The 21,351-nt window shown below is 43.9% G+C and overlaps 3 protein-coding genes across 4 annotated transcripts; 2 read left to right on the forward strand and 1 right to left on the reverse strand.

Annotated features, from left to right (window-relative positions):
* Nucleotides 1-192: 192 nt before the first annotated feature.
* Nucleotides 193-5,314, forward strand: si:ch211-105c13.3 (uncharacterized protein LOC325758 homolog). 2 transcript variants are annotated; one of them, XM_049731059.2, is made up of 3 exons: nt 193-283; nt 4,792-4,913; nt 4,983-5,314. In XM_049731059.2, the coding sequence occupies exons 2-3, from the start codon at nt 4,794-4,796 to the stop codon at nt 5,136-5,138; spliced, it is 276 nt and encodes a 91-aa protein (XP_049587016.1). In that variant the 5' UTR covers nt 193-283; nt 4,792-4,793; the 3' UTR covers nt 5,139-5,314. The 2 variants fall into 2 exon arrangements, with proteins under 2 accessions (XP_049587016.1, XP_049587015.1); XM_049731058.2 differs by lacking the exon at nt 193-283 and adding an exon at nt 2,287-2,447.
* A 162-nt stretch (nt 5,315-5,476) lies between these two features.
* On the forward strand, nt 5,477-6,793 carry s100t (S100 calcium binding protein T). Its single transcript, XM_049731053.1, has 3 exons — nt 5,477-5,777; nt 6,136-6,298; nt 6,459-6,793. The coding sequence occupies exons 2-3, from the start codon at nt 6,137-6,139 to the stop codon at nt 6,618-6,620; spliced, it is 324 nt and encodes a 107-aa protein (XP_049587010.1). The 5' UTR covers nt 5,477-5,777; nt 6,136; the 3' UTR covers nt 6,621-6,793.
* Nucleotides 6,794-7,353: 560 nt separating this feature from the next.
* chrnb2 (cholinergic receptor, nicotinic, beta 2) lies at nt 7,354-20,143 on the reverse strand. Its single transcript, XM_049730956.2, has 6 exons — nt 19,837-20,143; nt 13,126-13,271; nt 12,054-12,098; nt 11,265-11,374; nt 9,673-10,783; nt 7,354-8,851 (listed from the first exon to the last, which is right to left on the reverse strand). The coding sequence occupies exons 1-6, from the start codon at nt 19,907-19,909 to the stop codon at nt 8,702-8,704; spliced, it is 1,635 nt and encodes a 544-aa protein (XP_049586913.1). The 5' UTR covers nt 19,910-20,143; the 3' UTR covers nt 7,354-8,701.
* Between the last annotated feature and the right edge of the window lie 1,208 nt (nt 20,144-21,351).

Genomic DNA, 21,351 nt, shown 5'->3' on the forward strand with positions numbered 1-21,351 from the left:
CAGACAGAAGATAAGTTTAGATAAAATAGATTTTCCGTATTATTATTTAAGTATTTTTGAATAGTGAGGCGCATACAATCTTGCTAAAAACCGATAATTGCAACATCCATCCTCTTGTCCTATTGGTCAATTTGATTGATTGACGTCTTACTTGACAAATGAGAGGCCGGAATATTGATTGAGTGCACGAGCAGAAGGACTGACCTCTATATCAACCCGGAAGACTTTTGCTGCCATTTCCGGTTTCCCATTAAGTAGACACGGCAATGGCGTTTCATCCAAGGTAGGAGTTTTTATTTGTCTTGTATAACTACTGCTTTTGTTTGTTTTGAACTGTGTTGATATTTTTGAAGAATATAATGCTTTTGGTTGTCATGTATGTATAATTGTTTACATGAGAATTCTTTTTTCGGAGTAGCATTGGCGGCCATGTTTGATGTTGCTTGTTGTTGAGCTCATTACTATAATATATATATTTTCTGCAAGCTATTCATTTTCCTACTTGATGGGATTTTTTGTTTTATGTGCAGGTCATAAATCAAATTAATGGTGTAAAAAGTTAAGCAATTATTCATCTTGGTCTATTTTTCATGCTATTTTTGTATTACTTTGTATACAATCGCCACTCAGTTGTTTAGACAATCCCCCTAACCGTTTTGATTGAAAGCAACTACCCACTTCTTCCCCCACTGATGACTCAGAATAGGATGTAGGGGACCTGAAAACTTCTGCAAAGTAGGTTTTGGATGATGAAGCCACAGAGCTTGTTAGTGCTGTACCTGTCTCCCTAATGCACATCCTGTCAAGGCTTTACCTGAACTAATAAGTTTTGTCAGCTGCTGAGCCCAAGTGGCTCGTTCACAAAAAGTTTGGCTGTTATTCCACTTTTTTTATGACTTTCTTTTCGCTCTCTCCAGCACTTGAGAGTGAAGCAATTGTCTCTTAATGCCCCCCAAACTTGACAAAACTATTAAACCATTTGTGTGATGGTACATTTTCTCTAGTAGTCACAATCTGCTCAATTAGTGAGTGATTTATACCTGGAGTTGGTCTTAAAATCCATCCTTGAATGTTCTGGGCTTAATGAGTCTGTTATATAGATTGTTTGTGTCCTAAATTACAGTCTATGCTTGCTGGCAGGAGAATAAGAAATAAGTGAAATACCAAGAGTGTGTTTCTTTCAATACAATATAATACAATTAACGTAACCCTCCAAGTTTAATCACTACTTTTGTGGTTCCAAATGTGTCTGCGATAATCTATTCTGTCTCTTTCCTATTTATTTACTAACTCTAGACACATGGCTAAATTACCCTGAGCCCAAAAAAACATTTAGATAGGCAAACAGGTTAGCGAGTTAATAAAAATTAACTCTCCTTAAGATTCTACTATGAAATGAGTTTTATAAAAAATGTTAATCGTGACTGTGTAGCAGATTAAAGTACTCAAAGTTTGGGAAATGTCACTTTTTTAGTTTGGGCTTCCTTACATGCAGTTCAGTCAAACGTCCACCAGATGGCGACAGACTTAACCACTGTTGACAAAAGTGAATTCTCCCTAAAATTCTCCTATGAAATGAGTTGTATAAAAAAATGTAAATAGTGACAGATTAAAGTCCTCAAAATTTAGGAAATGTCACGTTTTTTTGGTTTGGTCTTCACTACATGCAGTTCAGTCAAATGTCCACCAGATGGCGACAGACTCCCAAATCCTGCCTTAACCACTGTTAAAAGTGACACATTCACTGAACACAATGGTTCTCCTACCCATTGGACAGATGAAGATCTCAACTTGGAGCAATACTGGCAGCTGATTGGCTGGCCACAGTGTCTGTATGCCATACAGTCAGAAGGTTTGACTCAACTGCAATGTTTTTCTGGCTTTCTTTTGCAACATTGGCTGTTCCAATCACTCCCCCCGCGTACACACAACACACAAACACACAAGTGTTCACTGTCATGTGTAGTATTTTTTTTTAATCACATTTAAAGGCATTCTTTGTAGTGTTTCTGCTCAAACTTTTCCTCCCCCAGCGAGTCTTCTCATTCTTTGCATAAGTGAGCAAAGTTTCAGGGCGCGGCCCTTGTTGCATCTGTGGGAACGCACGCACGCACACGTACTTGTTCTAACGTGTAAGCCGAGCTGGGAAAAAGTGGAAAACGAGAGAAAGAGTTGAAAAAGAACAAAAGTGTTGTAATTGCCCCACCAAGGCCGCGATGAGTGGGAATGTCAAGGGTTGACTCACGAGCGGCGGGTGCCCCCTGTCCACATTCTTTCTCCCCCGCTCATGCACACGCCCTGTGACAGTGAAAAAAAGTTGGCTGCTGCAGCGAGAAGTTAAATCACGGAAAAGATATGTGCTGCTGCCTCATCTAGAACAGAGGGGAAAAGAAGGAGCTCCTGCACTTATTTCTCTTCAATTTTCCTCCCGTCCTCAAATCCAAACGGTGAGTTTGACTTTTTCCTCCCTCTGTTTCCCCCCCACCACAATGTTTTAATTGTAACTCATTTCGACACAAACTCGTGAATGTTGCATTGCTTTTTTTTTTTTTTTTTGTCTTGCGCGCTCACTGAAGCGTTTGGGCGGATCGGGTTGTCCCGGCTGGTAAACGAACCCCTGTCCCTTTACACGTCCAGGGAAACCCAAGCCGTGTCACGGTGACTTATTCATGAGCCCAGTGTCACTCCTGCCTCTGCTTATTGTGCACGCTGTCAGCAGTAGTTTGGGCTACATCTAAACACAAGACCCCCATCACCACCATATGCAACCCCCCCTCCCCGTTCGTGTCTCCTTTACGTCGTTTTGACACGTGACCCGAGTAACCACGGTCAGATTTTGCGTCTTCTCAGTTTTATTCTCTTCGACTCAAGTATGTGTTTTTACACACGGGTGATGACAAGCAACAGGAAGTGTAGCAGTCACACCTATTTTATGCTAACACTGCCTGCGGGCGGGAAAGTGCGGTGAATATTCTTTGAATCGTATATTCCGATAATAATCATCGTTAGAGTAACGGTCAATTTGAACTGATTGTTTTTCCATCACTGCTGAATTATATATACCGAGATTTCTTATTATACGTCGCCGCTTTCATGTGAGCGTCCAAACAGCTGCAAATCTCAACCCCTCCCTGAAATTACTGACTGTAAAATTTAATAAGCCATAAATGGGCTAACAACTAGCAGCAGTGGGTGGAAACGGTGGAGCAACACATGTAGACCGACAATATAATATTTAGAGGAATTAATTCTTTATCCTAATAATATTGCTGCATTGGAATTACAATGTACAATTTGATGATGTTTTTTTAAGTATGATATTATAAAGAGATTTTTTTTTTTTTAGAAAAAAGTTTTAGGGCGGAACTGCATGTATATATAAACAATATCAAGTGTCCAAACTGGTTAAACTGTGCATGTTTGATGCTCATAAACCGCGCCACTCGGCTACAAGTTTACTATGTGTACAAAGTAATCGTGTTAGTAGTTCGCCTTTGGGCGTTCCCAACCTGCTTTGCCTCGCAACTGGTTTCTACTTGTCTTTGTACATTGACGCTTTATAACCCCTGACATGTTTGCTTTTTTTGTTCGTCTTAAAGCCTCTTCGCACTCCCTCGTGACATTCAAACAATGTGACACGGTCCAAGTTTTGTTAAAATAGCTAAACGGGGAGGAGGCTGAGATTCTTGAGACTTCTTCAGAAAAAAAATAACCGGGTCGTACCGCTTCAATGTAATGTTCTAGTCTCGGATTTTAATGCTCAATTTTCTCTGGAATCCAAAATGTTTTTGTTTTTTTATTGCTTGAAATTCCAAGTGCAAGTCAGACCACAATATAAACTGGGCCTTGCTCAAGCCCCATGAGTCACGCTTGAGGGCAAACCACGTGCTAATGTGCGCAAAAACCGCCTGCCTCGTGCTTTTATTCAACTTTTCTACTGCCTTACTTCCCTTCTTGAACGTTCTCGCCTCTTGGTCAGTTTAGCTTGTTAATGGGCGGCCGCCCGAACGTACGCTGTCGTGCCAAAGGTGTCGGCACCATTATAGTACACTGTTAAATAATTTAAAAATATATATATATATAATGGAAAACAACAAGCTGATGACAGATGTCCGGAAAAATGTGTGTGCAAAGTCGGGCCCTCCATGAAACACAATCCGGATGTGTCCGTTGGGCCTCACTCACTCGGTAATTAGGTTAATGCAACCGACGTCCTAATTATTGCTAGTTTGGCTATGTGTGTGTGTGTGTGTGTGTGTTTGGGTGTGGACCTGTGTGTTGTGACATGGGAGATTTATCTGCAGTTCCTAGGCAACAAAAACAAAACAACAAAATGGCTCCCAGCAGGCCCGACTCGGTTCGTCATCGACCGGGCTGTTTCCTGACTGTCTTTTTTTTCTCTCGTCAATCACTTAGTCAGCCTTTTCTTCTGCGGAAATCTCGCCTCCACCACACTGCGGGGATAATGAGCAGCTCCACATGGGTGGTTTCAATTTAGATTTTGGGATTTGTTGTCGGACCCTCCTATAGATGTTTTTCGAATCGTTTACTTAAGCATTGAAACGTACCGAACGCGGACAGTAGCCGGTAATCGGAGCCAGATGCGCCTCAAAGGCATCCCGGGGATCAAATGTCCTCCGTCAGAGATCGCGGCCCACATTGTGTTCTCCTCCTCTTCCACCGCTTGCTCTCCCCCCTCCCCCACCAAATATCAAAATTGTGTTACTAATAACATCATTGGTGACCTTTTTGATGGAACCCAGAATGAAACCAGAATGTTTTTTTCTGTAGACATGGAGTCAGCCATCCAGACTTTGGTGACCACATTCCTTAGTTCTACCAGAGGCAAGGAGAACATGGATAGCAAGTCTTTCCAGAAGATGGTAAAGAAGAACCTTGGCAGCGTCATGGAGGTAAAAAAAAAAAAGATAGTGATCATGAGCAATCACGATCAATCCGCTTCATCTCGTGATTTATCGCAGGACGCCAACAGCTCGGCGGCCGTCAAGGACATGCAAAACGGCCTGGATGAGAACAAGGACGGGAAGGTCAACTTTCAGGAATACCTCACTCTGATCGGCTACATCGCCAAGGCCGTCAGCGAGAGCAAGTGCCCGTCCAACGCCGCCGCGTCGTAGACGGCCACCCCCGTTTGGGATCTGCGTTCTCGTCTGCTGCTTTCACAGTTAACCAACCTTTTTTGTATCCAACCATCCTGCTAACCCGCTATTCGAGGCTCCCTCCATGTTGAGCTCAAGAAAACATTGAAGAACTCCCCATGTCATGAATGCAATTAAAAAGCTTTGTACCGACACCGAGCTTGTTGTCGTACGCCGTCATTCGGGTGTCAAAACGCTGAGGTTCCCCTGACGCGCTTCTAAAATTAGCCGCTCGAACGTCTCGTACTGGAACCGGATCCTTCTAATTGTGACGCAAGGTCTTGCTTGGAAAGACTTTCAATATAATGCCACATTTAAACACACAGTGAGGAACAAAACGATATTTTAGACCACCTGTTAAAATGTATTTGAAGGATTCTCGGGGGTTGCCATTTTTTTTGGAGGTGGTCCTGGGTTTAGTGGACCATCCTCATGGTGTCCAATAGACGCGTAGCAGGCCTCGAAACAAAAAAGCTGGAGGAGGAGGAAGAAACTTGTGACATGCTGAAGGAGGTTGGGTGGAGTATTTAAGACGAGGTGTCCCGCTCATCACTTACTTTTTTCTCGTCGCTCTCTGCGTGCACCTGAACCTCCGGCCGGCCCTCGTCCTCCAGTCAGGTAAGGATGATTTTCACTTTGTTCATTTTGAAGATTTTTTTTCTTAATTTAAGAAAACTCTTGTAATGTCGCTAATGATTTTAAGGGTTGGACCTCTGTATTTTTAAAGAAGCCATTTTAATGTCAAAATATCCAGTTTATTCAGGATATAGAATTCAAAAGCAGCTTTTGGGTTTCGGGCTTTATCATCAGATGATGCGTAGCTGTACAAAAGCTAGCGATGAAGAAATAAAGCATAGTTGACACCAGAACGCTTTCAGGGTTTAAACGCCTCTGCCTCTTAATGATGCTTAACCCGGCCTGCGGCGTATCGCTAACGGCACGCTCGTTCTGCTTTCTATGATGATCCACTCGGCAGAATGTCCATGCCCAAGTCCGAGAACGTGTCCACTCTGGAGAATGCCATGCAGCTCATGATCCAGACCTTCCACAAGTATTCCGGGAATGAAGGCGACAAATACACCCTGAGCAAGGTCGAGCTCAGGGAGATGCTCACCACTGAACTGCAGAACTACCTCGGGGTATGGGTGCTTTTTTTTTTTTTTTTTTTTAGTATATATATCTAATTTTTTTTACATGTATATTTTATATATTTTTTTTATATACAATTTTTTTAGTCTGTATATTTTATATATTTTCCTTCTATTTTTTGTATTTATTTATGATTTTTTTTTTTTGCAGAACGCCCAAGATAAGGAAGCAGTGGACAAGGTTATGCGAGACCTGGACTCCAACGGGGACGGCGAGGTGGATTTTACCGAGTTCATCATCCTAGTTGGTGCCCTCACTGTGGCATGCAACGATTTCTTCTTGGAGTTTAACGAAAAGCCGGAAAAGAAGTAGGAAAGACACGCAAAATACGAAAAATGTCTAATAGTGATTTCCGTGTTGACCTTTTATGTCTGCAATGTCCCTTTTAAATTCATGTTTACTTCAGCCTCTTGTTTCTGTTCATGCATTTTGTAACACTGTGGAATTTCCCTTGGAAAGAATAAATGTGATCTTTGTTCAGAGCATCCTGTCGTGCTTGTCATCTAGTGACATGAAATGACCGCTAGGTGGCACTGTGTGGCTTTGGAACGAGATAATTGGCGGACCCAAAAGTTTTCTCTTTCAGAAGTTTGTGTGGGCAAACTTTTAAAGTCGCACAAGTAAGTCAACTTTTATTTCATTAAAAACCTCCCTAAATAGATTTCAGAGCCGTTTAACTTTTTATATACCAAGAATTGTTTCAAATCCCGCCAGTAGAAATATTACTGTGCTTAAATATGTGTGTGAAAAAGGAAACAGGAGCAGCCTCAATATTAGAAAGCCCGGAAATGGTTCTTTCTTTCTTTTTGGATTAATGGGAAATGTGGGAAAAACCCCTATACTATTAAAATAGCAATTTTTAAAAGAATATATGGCATAACGAGGCAGCGAGGACTTGTTATGAAATGTGGAAATGCATTGTTGCACACACACACAACCTCCCCGAGGACATCACTTTTCAAAAATAGACAAAGCTTCTATATGACACCATCATGTTCCCTCAAATGTGTGACTTAAAAAATACAAACACTCCACAGAGACACTATTGAAATAATCGCAACCTACGACCTTTATTGGACTGCCATTGTTTGGGGCTTGGTGAGTATGCAGGATCTGGGAAGGTGAAAGGAAAGGGAACGATAAGGGGGGGGGGGGGTGAGTCATAATGGCAGCATCAGTGAGAAGAATAGGAACCAGTGGACAGGTCAAAGAGAGACTTGTTTCACGGATGGTCTTAAAATTGTCCGACCTTCCCGAGTCAGCATGAGTGTCCAAACTCACAGCTAAATATGATTTAGTGATTTTTGTCTACCCCCCCCCAAATGTCAGCGATACAAACCCCCTTGCGTGAAAAGCTGACTTGTGCTCTTGCTAGCGGCCGACATCACGCTGTCGCTATGTAATGTATATAATTCAGTGTCATATGGCCTCGTTCCTGCTTCTTGTTTGTGAATCTTTTAAGCTGCTGTGACTCATTCGTTGATCCTCTTGTCATTTCTCTCTTGTTTATTAAAAAATTCATTCAGCTGCACTTCCTACCCTGCAGCGTGTGCCCGGAAAAAAAGGAAAAACAAATAAAAAATAAAATAAAAAAACCTTTCGCTCTTCTGCCGCAGGATATGAGGGTGACTTCTCGAAATGAAATGTTTCTCTTTTATATCTGAAAATCCAATAAGATGGAAATGGTTTGGAAAGATGATATCAAAGATGATAAATGGCGGAAAGGGAGGAATGGCGTCGTATTTTCTGGAAGATGTGGTCATGGACGCTTGCGTACAATTAAGAGGATGAGGAAGGAAGGAAGGAAGGAAAGAAAGGGGAGGGGTGGAGAGAAAAGGGAGGTGCGCAGTATTTTCAAAAAAGAAAATGGAATTGGAGAAATACACAGAAGAGGAATGGAGACTGGAGAAAAAGAAAACATGGGAGGAAAGAAAAGCAATAAGGGAAAAGTAAATTAAAAAAAATAGAGGGCAAGAAAATGGAGGTGGTCACATGAGCTCCCTTTCTTATCATCCATTTGCATTTTCTCCATTTGCAATAATGAGGAGGCGTCTTTTCTTCTTCACATTCTCGGTCACATGAGTCCATGATAGAACCTACAATGTCGATTCAAATTAAAAAATAGACAAACCGTGATATGTTTGAAACCTCCTCTTCCCCCCCCCCCCCTCCCCCCAGGTGGCGAGGACTTACGGGAAGGGCCAGTCTGCTAAGGTAAGAGTTTTCGTTTTCCTTTCACAAGAAATGAGTTCCCAACAAAAAAAAAAAAAAAAATGTATAAAGGGGGCGAGGCTGCTGTTCACTTCCTGTCTTGCAGATCCGGTAAGACCCCCTTTCCCAGCTGCGGGGCGGCGGGGCGCTGTCCCGTCGGCGCCATGGCGGCGTGTGGACGATCAGCCCGGCATGTGGATGGTCTTGGCTGTGTAGTTCTGGAAGAGGGGCTGCAGGAACATACCCATGGTGCCGAACACGCACACGAAAACGAAGATCCACAGGAAGAGGCGGTCGATCACCATGGCGACATACTTCCAATCCTCGCTCACCTGCAGAGGCAAGGCCGAGAAGATTATCCTGAAATGAACTGCAAAAAGTAGTCACCGATACTAAGTACCGATACCACAAGTACTTTTAATCTCTTTAAAGGAAATGTCAGTTTTCCTGGATGAAATTAATTTCTGTTCCTCAAATGTATGTATCAGAAGCTACTTTTTTCAATTTTGCAGGGTCTCTGCGTGAAAGCGACTCAACAGCTAAGCAGAAGTCTCCCGGCCCTGTCATTTTTTTCCTCTCCATCACAATCCCGCCGCCGCAAAGCACACGCCGGGGTTAATGGAGGTGAGAGGTTAATGCAAGCTGAGACTGGTTCCTCCTCGCGGCGCTGATGAGGTCTCGTCAGGAGTCAAGGATGACGGGAAGGGCGTGGGAGCAGCCAGAGTGATGGAGGACAGGTGGAGAGACGGAGAGAGCTAGCGACAAGCAGCGATGATGACGGATCAAGGTGGTTACGGAGGAGTGTGTGAGGAGAGGCGTCGGCATGGCAACGACGAGGATGACTGAATGAAGGTAACGTTGAATGTTAAGTCGACGCTGATTTCTTTCGCTTTAGCCGAACTGAAAGATTCATGCCGACAGCAGACGGACAGCCGCATTTATTTGTCCACCCAAACTAATTTGAAGAGCTCTCGGAGGTCTTTACCGAGTGCCATTCTAAAAACTGGATCGGATCGATCTCATCAGTTCAGCGCTGATACGGCGTGGCAAGTTGAGTGGATAATGTAAGCTCGCTCGCCATGTATCAATCTCCCTCTCAAACCTTTCAAGTGCAGGCTGTAAATAGACGAGGAGGAACGACACTACTACTCACACTCTGGTCATCATCCTCGCTCTTCATGTGGTTGGCGATGAAGCGGACTCCTTCCACAGCCTCGTCAAAACCCGGACAGGCTTGAGCCAGGATGGCTTGAGTCAGAGCCTGACCTCCCGCGGCTTGCTTCCCGCGGTTGCCGGAGCTCCCCTCCCGGTTCTCTCTCACCCTGTTCAGACCGTCCATGGAACCGCCTCCCGTGCTCGCCAGATCTCCTCCAAACTGTTTGACGGAAGCTCTGTTCACATAGCAGGTGCACGGGTCGCCGTCCTCCTTGGCGAACACGCCCGCCGTGGAAGTCCCCGCGCCGCTCAAGCCGAGCCCCACCATCAGGGCCCCCGCCTCGCCGCTGCGCCCGCCCTCCTTCTGCTCCTGGGCTCTCCGTCTTTGGCGCAGCCGTTGCCTCTCGCAGCTATTCCTGGGCTGGCGCATGAAGAGCAAGGCGGGGAGCTTGTTGAGGAAGACCACCTTGACCCACGGAGGCATGGTGTGCGTGGTGGGCGAGCGGTGGTGCACGTTGAGCACGCACACGCTGGTGACGATGGAGAAGGTGACCAGGACCATGGTGAACATCAGGTACTTGCCCACCAGGGGGACATCCAGGGACGTGGGCGGCACGATCTTGGAGATCAGCAGCAGGAAGACGGTGAGCGCCAGGAGCACGGAGATGCACAGCGTCATCTTCTCGCCGCAGTCGGACGGCAGGTAGAAGACCAGGATGGCCAGCGAGGTGATGAGCACGCACGGGATGATGAGGTTGATGGTGTAAAAAAGGGGCTTGCGGCGGATGATGAAATCGTACGTGATGTCCACGTAAGCCGGGTCGGCGGGGTTCTCGTTCCGTCGACCCGGCAGGGCGATGATGTCCCACTCGCCGCTGGGCGTGAAATCGTCCATGCTGGCCACGTCAGCCCGCAGCACCAAATCGATCTCGGTGCGGTCGTAGGTCCACGAGCGGAAACGCAGCGTGCAGTTCTGCTGGTCGAAGGGGAAATGCTTGACCTCGATCTTGCAGGCCGACTTGTAGATGGCCGGCGGTAACCAGAAGATGCTGCCGTCGTAAGAAACCACCGCGTTGGAGTAGAACGACACCTCGTACACGCCGTCGGCACTGAAACAGACGGGGGGAAAAAAATGAGACTGAAGCGGCGAACGTCCAAGAGACCATGCTCCCCCCCCTGAGCATCGACAAGGATGGAACCTGACAAATCTCATTATGCAAAACCAGTTCAGCAGACCACCAAATATAGCAACACACCAAACATGCCCCTTCCCACTTTTAATAAATTCAAATTTGATTCCATGTATTGAAATAGCCAGAAATATCCAATTGCAAATGGAGAGCGCTAGCTAGCTTGCGCTGTCAAAGTGTTTTCATGCATGTGCTTGACCTACTAATTTCTCCAGATGAGCCGGCTTGTGATTTACCTAGCGGACCCTCACCCCCCACCCCAATATGTGTGTGTGCGGATGGATAAACGAGGCAAAATGCTTTGAGAGCAGTCAAGGTTACCCCCGCGTGAACGCCCCGCCGTTTAGCATTTAGCATGTGTTGCGTGACTTGATTATTTTTGTGATCTTTCAACACTCACTTGTTGTAGAGCACCACGTCAGGCAGCCAGATGTGTTTGGAGGGCAGCCTGACCTTCATCATGCCGTCAAACTCCTCGGGGACCCAAGTCAGACGATAGTCCTGCCACTCCTGTCGACCCGTTTCAAAACACACGTCAACGCATCTTAAGAGGTGAGAGGAAAGAATCTGTCTCGCCGTTTTTAAATCATCGCCCTGACAAAAACGCTAGCTTTTTACGAGGGAGAGCAATTTGCGTGATTGAATTGTAATGGCGGCGTTGTTGTTGATTATTTTGTAGAGCCCTGGAGCCACGTGTGATGCGCTAGGCTCATTAGCATTCGTGGCGGCTCGCGATAAGCGGCGTTAGCATCCAAAGAGCAGCGTTCGACGCTCGCTTACTTGTCGTAAATCCTCACCCGGCGCTTATTGTGCGCGCATTGTGAATCAATCTGTAAATAATCCAATCGGGAATTTTTGTCAAAATGACATGCCGCTCATTGGTATGATCCGTCATATTTATGTGCGAACACATAGTCCTCATTTGCTCGCACGCTTTGCTATCAGAAGCGAAAATAAATCAAGCTAACATATTTATATAGCTCCAGGTAGTTTTTTTTTTTTTTTTTTAAGATGAAAACAATTTAATACACAAAGATAACTAGGCTGAGTTTTGATTAACACTACCTAGGAATTGAACTAGGTTATTAATCATTTCAGAGCCTAAAAAATAATAAACATCGGGGACAAGTTAATATTTTCTTACATAATTGCCGTTAGACTAAATGTGTATTCGAGAGTGAAGGGTCACCTGTGTCAGCCAGACGTTTGTGGTCATCACCTGTTCTCGTTCATGCTGCCGAAGAAGAAAAACACAAGATGCCTGTTACTAACACATTTTAGCTAACCGCTAAGCTAACCTGACTATTTTATCAACCCCAAACATAAACTTACTCAACTGCGGACAAATTAGCCTTACCTATTAACATAAAATTGAATAGATTAATCTATTATTATACGACAAACGATAAAAGTCTCAAAAGTCCCTCTCTTAATTAAAGAGGAAGTCAGCCATTTTGTTTTGAAGCATTTTGGGTGCATTCCAGGACTTTACTTAAATTAGCTCCAATTTCCAAGACTACGATTTAATATGGCATGGCAGCAAAGTTTGATGATTTAATATAAAACTGGAATATTGTCAAGGGGGGAATAACCCAAGATATTAAATATCAGTTTTATAAAATCAGTGGAGGGCAACTTTATTCGCAAGGATCTCACATACCCGCTCTGAATTCAATCAAAGTGAAACGATAAGGATTTTAGCCTGGCTAAATTAGCACTTGACTTCCCATTTCCTGGGATTTACATCATTAGACCGCCTCATTTTCAGCTCCCACTCTAAGAGCTGACCGCAAATCACTTTTTTGCACTCGGAGAAAATCAATTTCACTGCCGTATAGTCGGCGTCGGCGCATTAATGCTTTCCAAATGTACTCGTTATCTTTGAATTAGGGACCGGTTTGTACAATTCTGAAACGGAATAATTACTAGAAAGCTGCTGGATAATTGGGTCATCGGCATTAAAGAATGAATCCGTTGAAATGTCTTTTCACGTCAGACCGGCGCTACGACTCTATTAACGATGTCATTGATTACCGTATTTTCCGCACTATAAGGCGCACCTCCAAAGTCCGGCCCGCGGGCCAAATGTATATATCTTATATATGGACAAAGATTTAAATTGGCCATTCATTGAAGGTGCGCCTTATAATCCAGTGCGCCTTATAGTGCGGAAAATACGGTAATCGATTTCAACTCGATTTTCATCACATAATGGACAACGACGAAAACTCTTGTGAACTTTTGGAGGTGTTGTGGCTCACCACACTGATGAGTTGGGCCAGCGACACCATGAGCTGCACAGTCACCAGCTCCGATCCGTTGGTAGCAGGACGGATCAGTTTGTTGTAGTGGGCGGGGTTTAAAAGATGTTCCACCAATCGCTCTTCCGTATCAGCCCCGAGGCTGCCTGCAACGATAGAAATGTACGTTTGATGGGAAACACAACTCCTTCCTGTCTTCCGGCGGCCGTGATGACCTCACACTTTCCCTCCTTACTGCTAACAGGGTTACAATCCCAACCCTTGCAATCAAAAGCTTTTAACGGCCGAGCAGGAAAACAAAACAACTCTTGCGATGACTGATTCACACACTCCGGGAGAACGTAATGACTTCTTAATGGGATCACACACTTATATAATAGCTTGGTGTTTTCACAAGGAAATAATAAAACAAAATATATCAAAAGCAAAGGAGTATTTATAACTTGACTATTTTGCTTTGACATTATCTCTCACGGTTAGGCTTCCTTCAAAATATTTTTTTTAATAACCCAATCAAGACATCTATTTTAGTCACCCATTTTTGAAGTGAGCAAAAGTATTGGAACAGACAGTAAATGGACTGTATATAATATTTGAGTTAAAAAATTAAAATGAAAAGCAGCGACCAGGTTATGGAGCATTTTTGAGTGGACTCCATTTTCTTTTTTAAACCAACCAAATTATTTCAGAGTCTTCTCGTGCTCTCCACTGTTGTCCCGCATGTCACTGCACATGTATTTTCCGACGGTGCCCTGTAGCGCCGAGTTTCGCTCAGCCAAGCGGAATGATCGCCTCTGTCTTAGGATCAATGAGGACTCTATTCCGGTCCCATCACGCAACTCCCCCCCTCCCCTTTTGTGTTCTCCGGACTCTTTTCCAGCATCCGAGACGACCCATATGTCCTTTTACTGGCTGTCTCCCTGTTATCGCCATCTCTGTCCATTTATTGACTCTTCCCCGGCTAATACAACATCATCAATACGAGGCCTGTCGACGCCATTTTATTTATGGCGTGTGGGTGCTGATATGAATCCAGTTGTATGCACATCTTCATCGGGGAAATAAGCATTCCGGAGCCATATGACTAATGTGCAATACTCCCATAAGCTCAAGGCAATAAGAGCACTGTGAGACAGGAAGGAGGAAGCGGTCCACTTAAACAATGATGGAGCAGAACTCATCTCATCATGTGGCTGATGCTCAAAGAAAGTCTGGAAGGCTCCTGTCTGGTAAGAAAGAAGCCATTACTTTTTTTTTTTTTGGAACGAATATGGCAAAAGTTTGTGTGTCGTCTGTAGAAAGCCTTCGGAGAACGTGACATGTATGGAAACATTCTGGCGGCCGTGATGAATCGTGGATGGAAACAAAATGTAGCCGTGAGAAGAAAATGAAAGCGCCTGTCATAAATACCGTGAAAGAAAGTCCATTTAGACCATTTAGATCAACTTGAAAATAGACTAAATGAAGGGCCAGAATTCAATGATGTAATACATTTGGGGGAAATGGGGCTGTCATGGCCTCCGGGAGCAAAGTGTTAATGTAGTCGAACAAACAGATGGACGAATGGTTCAACCTCGCCTGAGAAATATTCTCGTTGTAGTTTCGGGGGGTTTATTGTCATGCAAATGCATCACGGCTTGCAGCGTAAAAAAAAATCCGCAGGTGCATCTTGGTGATTTTGCAAATATGTGCAAGCTGGCGATTTGCGCCGTTGTGGGTGTGGACAGACGTTTATACCGCTCCTGGTATTTTTGTTAAATCTCACATGGACGACTCAGCTGACTATCTGAAATGCTAAATGGCTCCTCCCATTTTTTTTATTTTTTTTAAAGAAGGTCTGCTGTGTCACGCTAAAGGCCGAGCGGAGTTTTGGTAATGTGGCTGCTAGCCAAAAACTGATCCTGCTTGTTTTCAAGTGCAAATATTGCAAACTTAATGTGACACTATGAATATTTCAGCAGGACTTCCCATTAGACTTCGGAGCGAGAGAAATTACGCACCGCCATGCGTGCACAACCAAACACACACATTATTTCTCCGATGTCTTCACAAATATGAAAAAAATGAGGGCATAGGAGAGTTAAACAGAATTTGACTCTTTTTACGAGGGCCATCATAAAAAATAAACTTGCCTTCCTTGCTCGGTACTCGCTTAAAGAGGCTTTTTGGCCGCGGCAGGGATCATTATTTGCTCGAATATTTATAAATCAATAACATCCAGTGAACTCCTGGCAGCGGCCAATTCCATGATGCCAACAAAACGGAAATATCAATATTGATCGTGCGTACGGGCTAGCAAGTACTGGCATGTCCCTTTCTACTGTAAAAGCAAATTTGAATTTTGCTATACTAACAAAAAATATTTACTAAAATGTACAGGACATTTAATCAGTTCAATCAATTAATTTTTTTTTCCATAACTCTTAAAAAAATTTGGGAAAAAAAATACAAAGTAAATAAGTAAGTAAATAAGAGTCTGAAAAGACGTCTAAATACGTCTTTGGGAGTGAATGAGTTTATATGCTCAATGTAGATTTTTTTTTTCAATTCAATTTCTATCCAAAAGTTCACACAACCACGTTTCATGACAAGAAAAGCGCCTTAAATCTTAATTAACAACCACGTTGCCCAACTCTTATCTGCTTCTTCTAGCAAGGCCGTTTAAGTTTCTATTAAACCTCTGCTCTCCTTCCGCCGCGCTGTGCTAATCTCCCGGGTTAGCACCGCCGACGCGCATTCGTTCACACATCTGTTGCGGACGGCCGCACGTGCGAGCCAGTACGTGATCTTGCTGCAGTGTGTTGGGAATGGCTCCAAAAAGGTTGGCGACGGAAAGTCAATGCAGACATGCCGAGGGAGGGAGGGGGAGGAGGAGGTTGTTGAGATGCTGCAGAGATCAGTGGTGCAGCAGAGCAGTGATGACAGTCTGACTGACTGAGCAGAACTTGTAGCGGTGACGGGGAAATAATTTGTTGTCGCCCTCACACACACTAACAAAGGCGTCACGGTGCGACAAACACATTTTTGGTGTTTGAATTCAAAAAAAAGTACACAATCATGTGTCCTGTGTAGATCTGCCTCGTCGTCCCGAGTTCAAATGTCAGTTTGCGTGTTCCCCCATGTGCTTTGAGTTTCTTCTTCCCACATTCCAAAAACATGGAGGTTCATCGAAGCTTTAAATCGACCCACTGGTGTGAATTCAAGCGTGAATGCATGCTTGTCTATAGGTGCGTGTAGTTGGCTGTTCATGGTATATTCCAATTCTCATTTAAAGTCAGCTACATGGGCATAGGCTTATCCGTGACCCTTGACCTTAACCCTGACATCTCTGTGACATAGAGGAAGGAGAGATATTTACATTTCCAAGCTGAACATACAGTCACTGTTTTGAGGTTGTGTTGAAAAATGTTATGGTTGATTGCACTCAGGCCTGAGGACAAAGTTTGATCTAGCTTCAAAAGTCCTACAAACATTCCAGAAGGTTCTGTGACGCAGAGAACTGCTACAGATGGTGACACTTGGACCCGGGTCATAGCGTGTTTGAGAATATTTGCAAATTGATTTCCAGTCTTGCTTAAATGTTCTCCAAAAATTTGAAGCTAGCTTGCTTTTTGCCGTGAAAGGTCAGGCTGCGCAGTTGTGGGAGTGGTCGATTTGAGTAATAAGTGGCTAACACGACCAGCGAGTTTTGAAATCAGGCCATCTTCTGAAAATAATTTGAGGTTGAAAAGAAATCTAAAGTCATTTTTACTAGCTCCGGCACTCAACTGGAGTTTCCGCTGCTAAATGGCGTCATCATGCAGTAACCCTTGCATGAGGTCAACACCGCACTGCAAACCTGTTTATTATGCATGGCCCAGCAGGGGAGGGGCGGGGGGGGGGGGGAGTCGGACTTCCCCATCCGACAGTGCTGAAGTGCCCTTGAGCGTCCTTGCGCACACTCCGTTCACTTTTGCTAAAGTCGAAACGTAGCCTACGCGGGGCGCTTAATTTAAAGACTTAATTCTTCCCCCGCGTCTCCCTTGATCACACGTATTCGCCCTGACGAGACTCGCCGGTGCGTCCAGGCGTAAAACGTCCCATCCATTTGCCTCGTCTCGGCTCAACGGGATGCTCCGCCGTGCCAGCGCCGCCGCCGCCATCATGCTCATTAAAAGCCAACGAGAGCGTGGATGATTTCCGAGCACGTGTTGCGTTTTAAAGGCTGATTGAATGAATGTGTGTGTGAGTGTGTGTGTGTGTGTGTGTGTTCCACCAAACATGTGCTGGAACATGGGAGGATCATAATGCTAATCAGATTTTCACCCTAAAGGACGAATGTCTAATTAGCGCTCTGCTGCTCAAAGTCGTATTTTGTTTGAGCTCTCAGTGCCCTCGCATTGACCCGTGACATTATAAGAACATTTTGACACCTTGACTTATGAGTTCAATCCGGTACATCCCAAACTCGTAACTCAAGTTACAGCATGGAAAGATGACGTCGCCCGGGTTGCCATTATGCCCATATTTGGAAGTGCTAATTCATGCAGCAGCCTACCAGGAAGTGATTTTTTTTTTTTTTTTTTTTTGGCTGGTTTAGACCAAAATATTTTTCATCTAATGTCGCTAACGAAAATCTTAGCTTTGCTCATTTTCAGAAGAAGGAAGTTGACAGTTTCTATGGAACAGAAACAAAAGGACAGCGTTGGATTATTGTTATCCGGTTTTCTCTGTAAGTACTTCTGTATTGTTTGTAAAATTTATGGTGACATATTTGTACTTTTTACTGTTTTTTTTTTTTTTTTTTGCATGATACATGTTCCTAATATTTTTAATCTACTCAAGGGATTTAATTCCGTTTGATGGATTGCACCAGTACAACAAAGGACGATTTTTGCAAAAGTGGTCTGCCCAACACCGACGTGTTCAGGTACAAGCCTCTAGCCGCATCCGAGCCATAACAGAAGACTCATCCCCCCCCCCCCCCCCCCTTTATCCACAGGATCCAGCCAAGCAGCGGGTGTGCACACTTTCACACAACGACACGCCATCCCGTAATCTGTCGATGACATCATCGCCAGCTCTGGGTGTGTCCAAACTTGCTTTCAATTGTGCCGTTTAAACTTCCCACCACTGTCCAGACTCAACTACCAGCAGTTAAAATTGTCCAAAATATCTCTGTTAAGTTGTCAAATTAATTGAGCTCCAGATTCCTCGATTGGTTATGAGCTGTGTCCCAAAGCGTGGCTGAAACTCCTGAACAAGATTCCCTGAAGACCAATTAATGATACTTTTTTTTTTCCACTCGCTGCCAGTAAATCATTCTATTAGAAACAACAGAGGCAGTTTCATTTCTTTTACAGTAAGTACTCCAAAAGTGCATTAAGTATGCATGCAGAGAAAAGGGGCGGGTCTAGGATAAAGTGGGAGGGGCCAGGTGGATCAAACCATTTGCTAAGCAAAAGGGGGTGTATTGTATTTTAGTTGGCGAAATATTACATTTCAACGAACACACGGTAAAAACGAATTTTCTGGGAAGCAACACCCCAAAAAATGAGCGAGACTCGCCCATGTTTCTATATATGATTGTTTCCTGCATTGCTGAGTGTCGTTTTGTCCTTGATGACAGGAAGTTGTTTAGCTCAACCTGCCTCTGATTAACCTGCCCACTGAAGTCCGAGACCTCCGTGTTAATGAGGGACGGAGAATGGAAGAATGTGTGGGCGGGTGATAACAGGTTCTATTTTCAGAGGTAAAATAACTTCACATTATACACTGATCCCATTAGTTCTCGCGGTGTGCACATTGTTCACTGTTATTAGTCGTAATTTTATGGTGCGACTATACTGTCCCTCCGAAATAATATTACGAAATATTTCTTATAAATTAAAAATAGATAAATTGGATAAAACTTATGACAAAATACATCAAATATATTAAATATAATACAAATTTAATATATATAAAACTTTTTAAATTAAATGTATTAATCAGGTAAAGTAATTGAGAGTCACTTCTTATTTTCCAAATTAATGCCACCAAAATAAAAATAATTTACTCATTTTTATAAAGCATATCCATGAAAGGAAACGTTCACTATATCATCCAAATATATTCAATATGTAACAAATGTATTAAAAATTATTTTAAAAAGAATTGCATGACATATATGGATTATAAATCCAAATGACAGATTGCACTAGTCTAATTATGCATTTAAAATATATATCAGATATATTAAAACCTGTATATTTAGTGATTACCAATAAGTCAGGAAAATCTATCTATTTGATATATGGCATATAAAAAATATTGCAAATGTATTAAAAACTAAACATTCTGAAAATTAAAAAAAATCAAATGTAAATAAAATTTTACAATTTTATTAAAAAATATCTAAAATACTAGAAATTATGTAACATATACTAAACATATCGCCGCTATCTTCAAAACATTTTAGTCAGTGTATTAAAAGCCTCATTAATAAATCAATGCTGCGATATTTTTGTGCCACTGTGACACTGGATCCACATTTAAAGTGACAGTGCATTTAACCTAAAGCCATCTATGGTGCTTTTTTCCGCTACAGCGAAACATAATGAGTGCGTGGCGGGCGTTAGGTGCACGGGAAAAGATGGTGACTCCTCTTCCTCCTCTCTTTCCCCTTTTTTTTCCCCAAACATTCCACACGGAATTTGAATTCATAAATGGATGGCGGTGATAGTTACTCACCTCCCGCAATGGCGAGCAGCGCCAGGAGCAACATCAGCAGCCAGCCTTCCTCCATCATCCTCATCCTCCTCATCGTCACCCTTCCGAGCCCGAAAGGTGTTCAACGAGGACCGCGGAGAATCCTTCTTCTTCTTCTTCCTCACGACACAAAAGCTCCCTTCAACGGCTACCTGCGGTACCCTGACGTCATGGTGAGCTCCTGCGCCGACGATGGAGGACCACCAAGGGGAGAGGACGCATATGGAAATCGTCCGCAGGTGAGCTCGTGCTCCGGCTGCGAGTGGGGAGGGCGGGAGGGAGAAAGGGAGGGAGGGAGGGATGGAGGTGGTCTGCGGAGGAGTGGCGGAAGGGGAGGATGTGGTTCCTCCCCCCTCTCCCTCCGCAGCTCGGCTTACGACGCCTTCCCCACGCAAAGTCACTGTTTAATATGCAACCATGCGGGACAGAACATTAGGTACACCCGCGCAACTCAATTGTGATTGTAGAACTTAACATCATTTTCTTATATTGGGATTTTTTTATGTAGGTGGCACGGTGGGGTAGTGGTTAACACAAATGCCTCGCAGTCCTGGGTTCGAATCTAATTTTTACACTTGAATATATATATATATTTTTTGCAATATGTTTTATGCAGTCCCACTAGTTTAAACACGATTTTCTGATTAATACATTAATTATGCAGAAAAATCCACCTGTTTTTATCCATTTCACAGGGTTGGCCATTTTGTCATGTGCCGTCGACCAAAAATTACGTCACATTAACTCAGCGCTCAGGCAACAACCAATCACGGCTCAGCTAGAGAAAACAAGAGCTGTGATTGGTTGATGGTAGCAATCAGCAAATTGATTCATTTGAAATCAATTGTTGATTTTACATGATTCAAATTTGCACCAAAATTCTAATTTGTGTAACGCCTGCACGAACTTTGTTTTTGTTGGGTCCTGCTAAATTCCATTTGACCTTTTACCCTTGGTGGAGGTAATATTTAATGTGCGTTATGGGGAGGTTGAATAAGACGGTGTTTCCGGAGCAAGTCAGTGGTGAGTCAGACCGATCCGAAAAGAATGATGGATGAGTGTAAAAAGACAACAAAGTAAAGTGCGAGGAGGAAGGGAAGGAGGGGGAGGCGGTTGCCGCGGTGATGCAAAGAAATCCAAAAAAGTGCAAGACGCAGCAAACTGTTTCACCTTGACTGTTACATTACTTCCAGATAACGCACGTATAGACGGGTGCGCGCGCGTAAATGCGCACGGCCCCGCTTTGGCTGTAACGTCTTCCCTTCTCGTGCTATCTTTATCCACACTTCCTTCCCTCTTGCCCGCTCCTGTGCGGTGAATGAGCTGACCTGACAGTGCTCCTCCCCAGCACTGAGTGCTGCTGTGAGTCTCTCGCTGAATTATTTAAAAGCTGGGACCCCCACGAGTGCTTGTCTTCCCCCAACACCCTCCCTCCCTCCCTCCCTTCTCCGCTCTGTCCCTTTTTCTTCTCTCGCTGTCACTCCGTCCGCGCGCATC

The sequence above is a fragment of the Syngnathus scovelli genome, chromosome 9, assembly GCF_024217435.2.
Source record: "Syngnathus scovelli strain Florida chromosome 9, RoL_Ssco_1.2, whole genome shotgun sequence".
Lineage (NCBI taxonomy): Eukaryota > Metazoa > Chordata > Actinopteri > Syngnathiformes > Syngnathidae > Syngnathus > Syngnathus scovelli.

What these genes read in the sequence shown, in the direction of transcription:
- s100t (XM_049731053.1), top strand. Translation starts at nt 6,137, where the DNA reads ATGTCCATGCCCAAGTCCGAGAACGTGTCCACTCTGGAGAATGCCATG. An exon ending in AACTGCAGAACTACCTCGGG is followed by an intron (nt 6,299 to 6,458) that starts GTATGGGTGCTT and finishes TTTTTTTTGCAG; the next exon opens with AACGCCCAAGATAAGGAAGC.
- si:ch211-105c13.3 (XM_049731059.2), top strand. Translation starts at nt 4,794, where the DNA reads ATGGAGTCAGCCATCCAGACTTTGGTGACCACATTCCTTAGTTCTACC. An exon ending in ACCTTGGCAGCGTCATGGAG is followed by an intron (nt 4,914 to 4,982) that starts GTAAAAAAAAAA and finishes GATTTATCGCAG; the next exon opens with GACGCCAACAGCTCGGCGGC.
- chrnb2 (XM_049730956.2), bottom strand. Translation starts at nt 19,909, where the DNA reads ATGAGGAGGATGAGGATGATGGAGGAAGGCTGGCTGCTGATGTTGCTC. An exon ending in GACGTGGTGCTCTACAACAA is followed by an intron (nt 10,784 to 11,264) that starts GTGAGTGTTGAA and finishes CGTCTGTTTCAG; the next exon opens with TGCCGACGGCGTGTACGAGG. An exon ending in GCGAGGATGATGACCAGAGT is followed by an intron (nt 8,852 to 9,672) that starts GTGAGTAGTAGT and finishes TTGCCTCTGCAG; the next exon opens with GTGAGCGAGGATTGGAAGTA.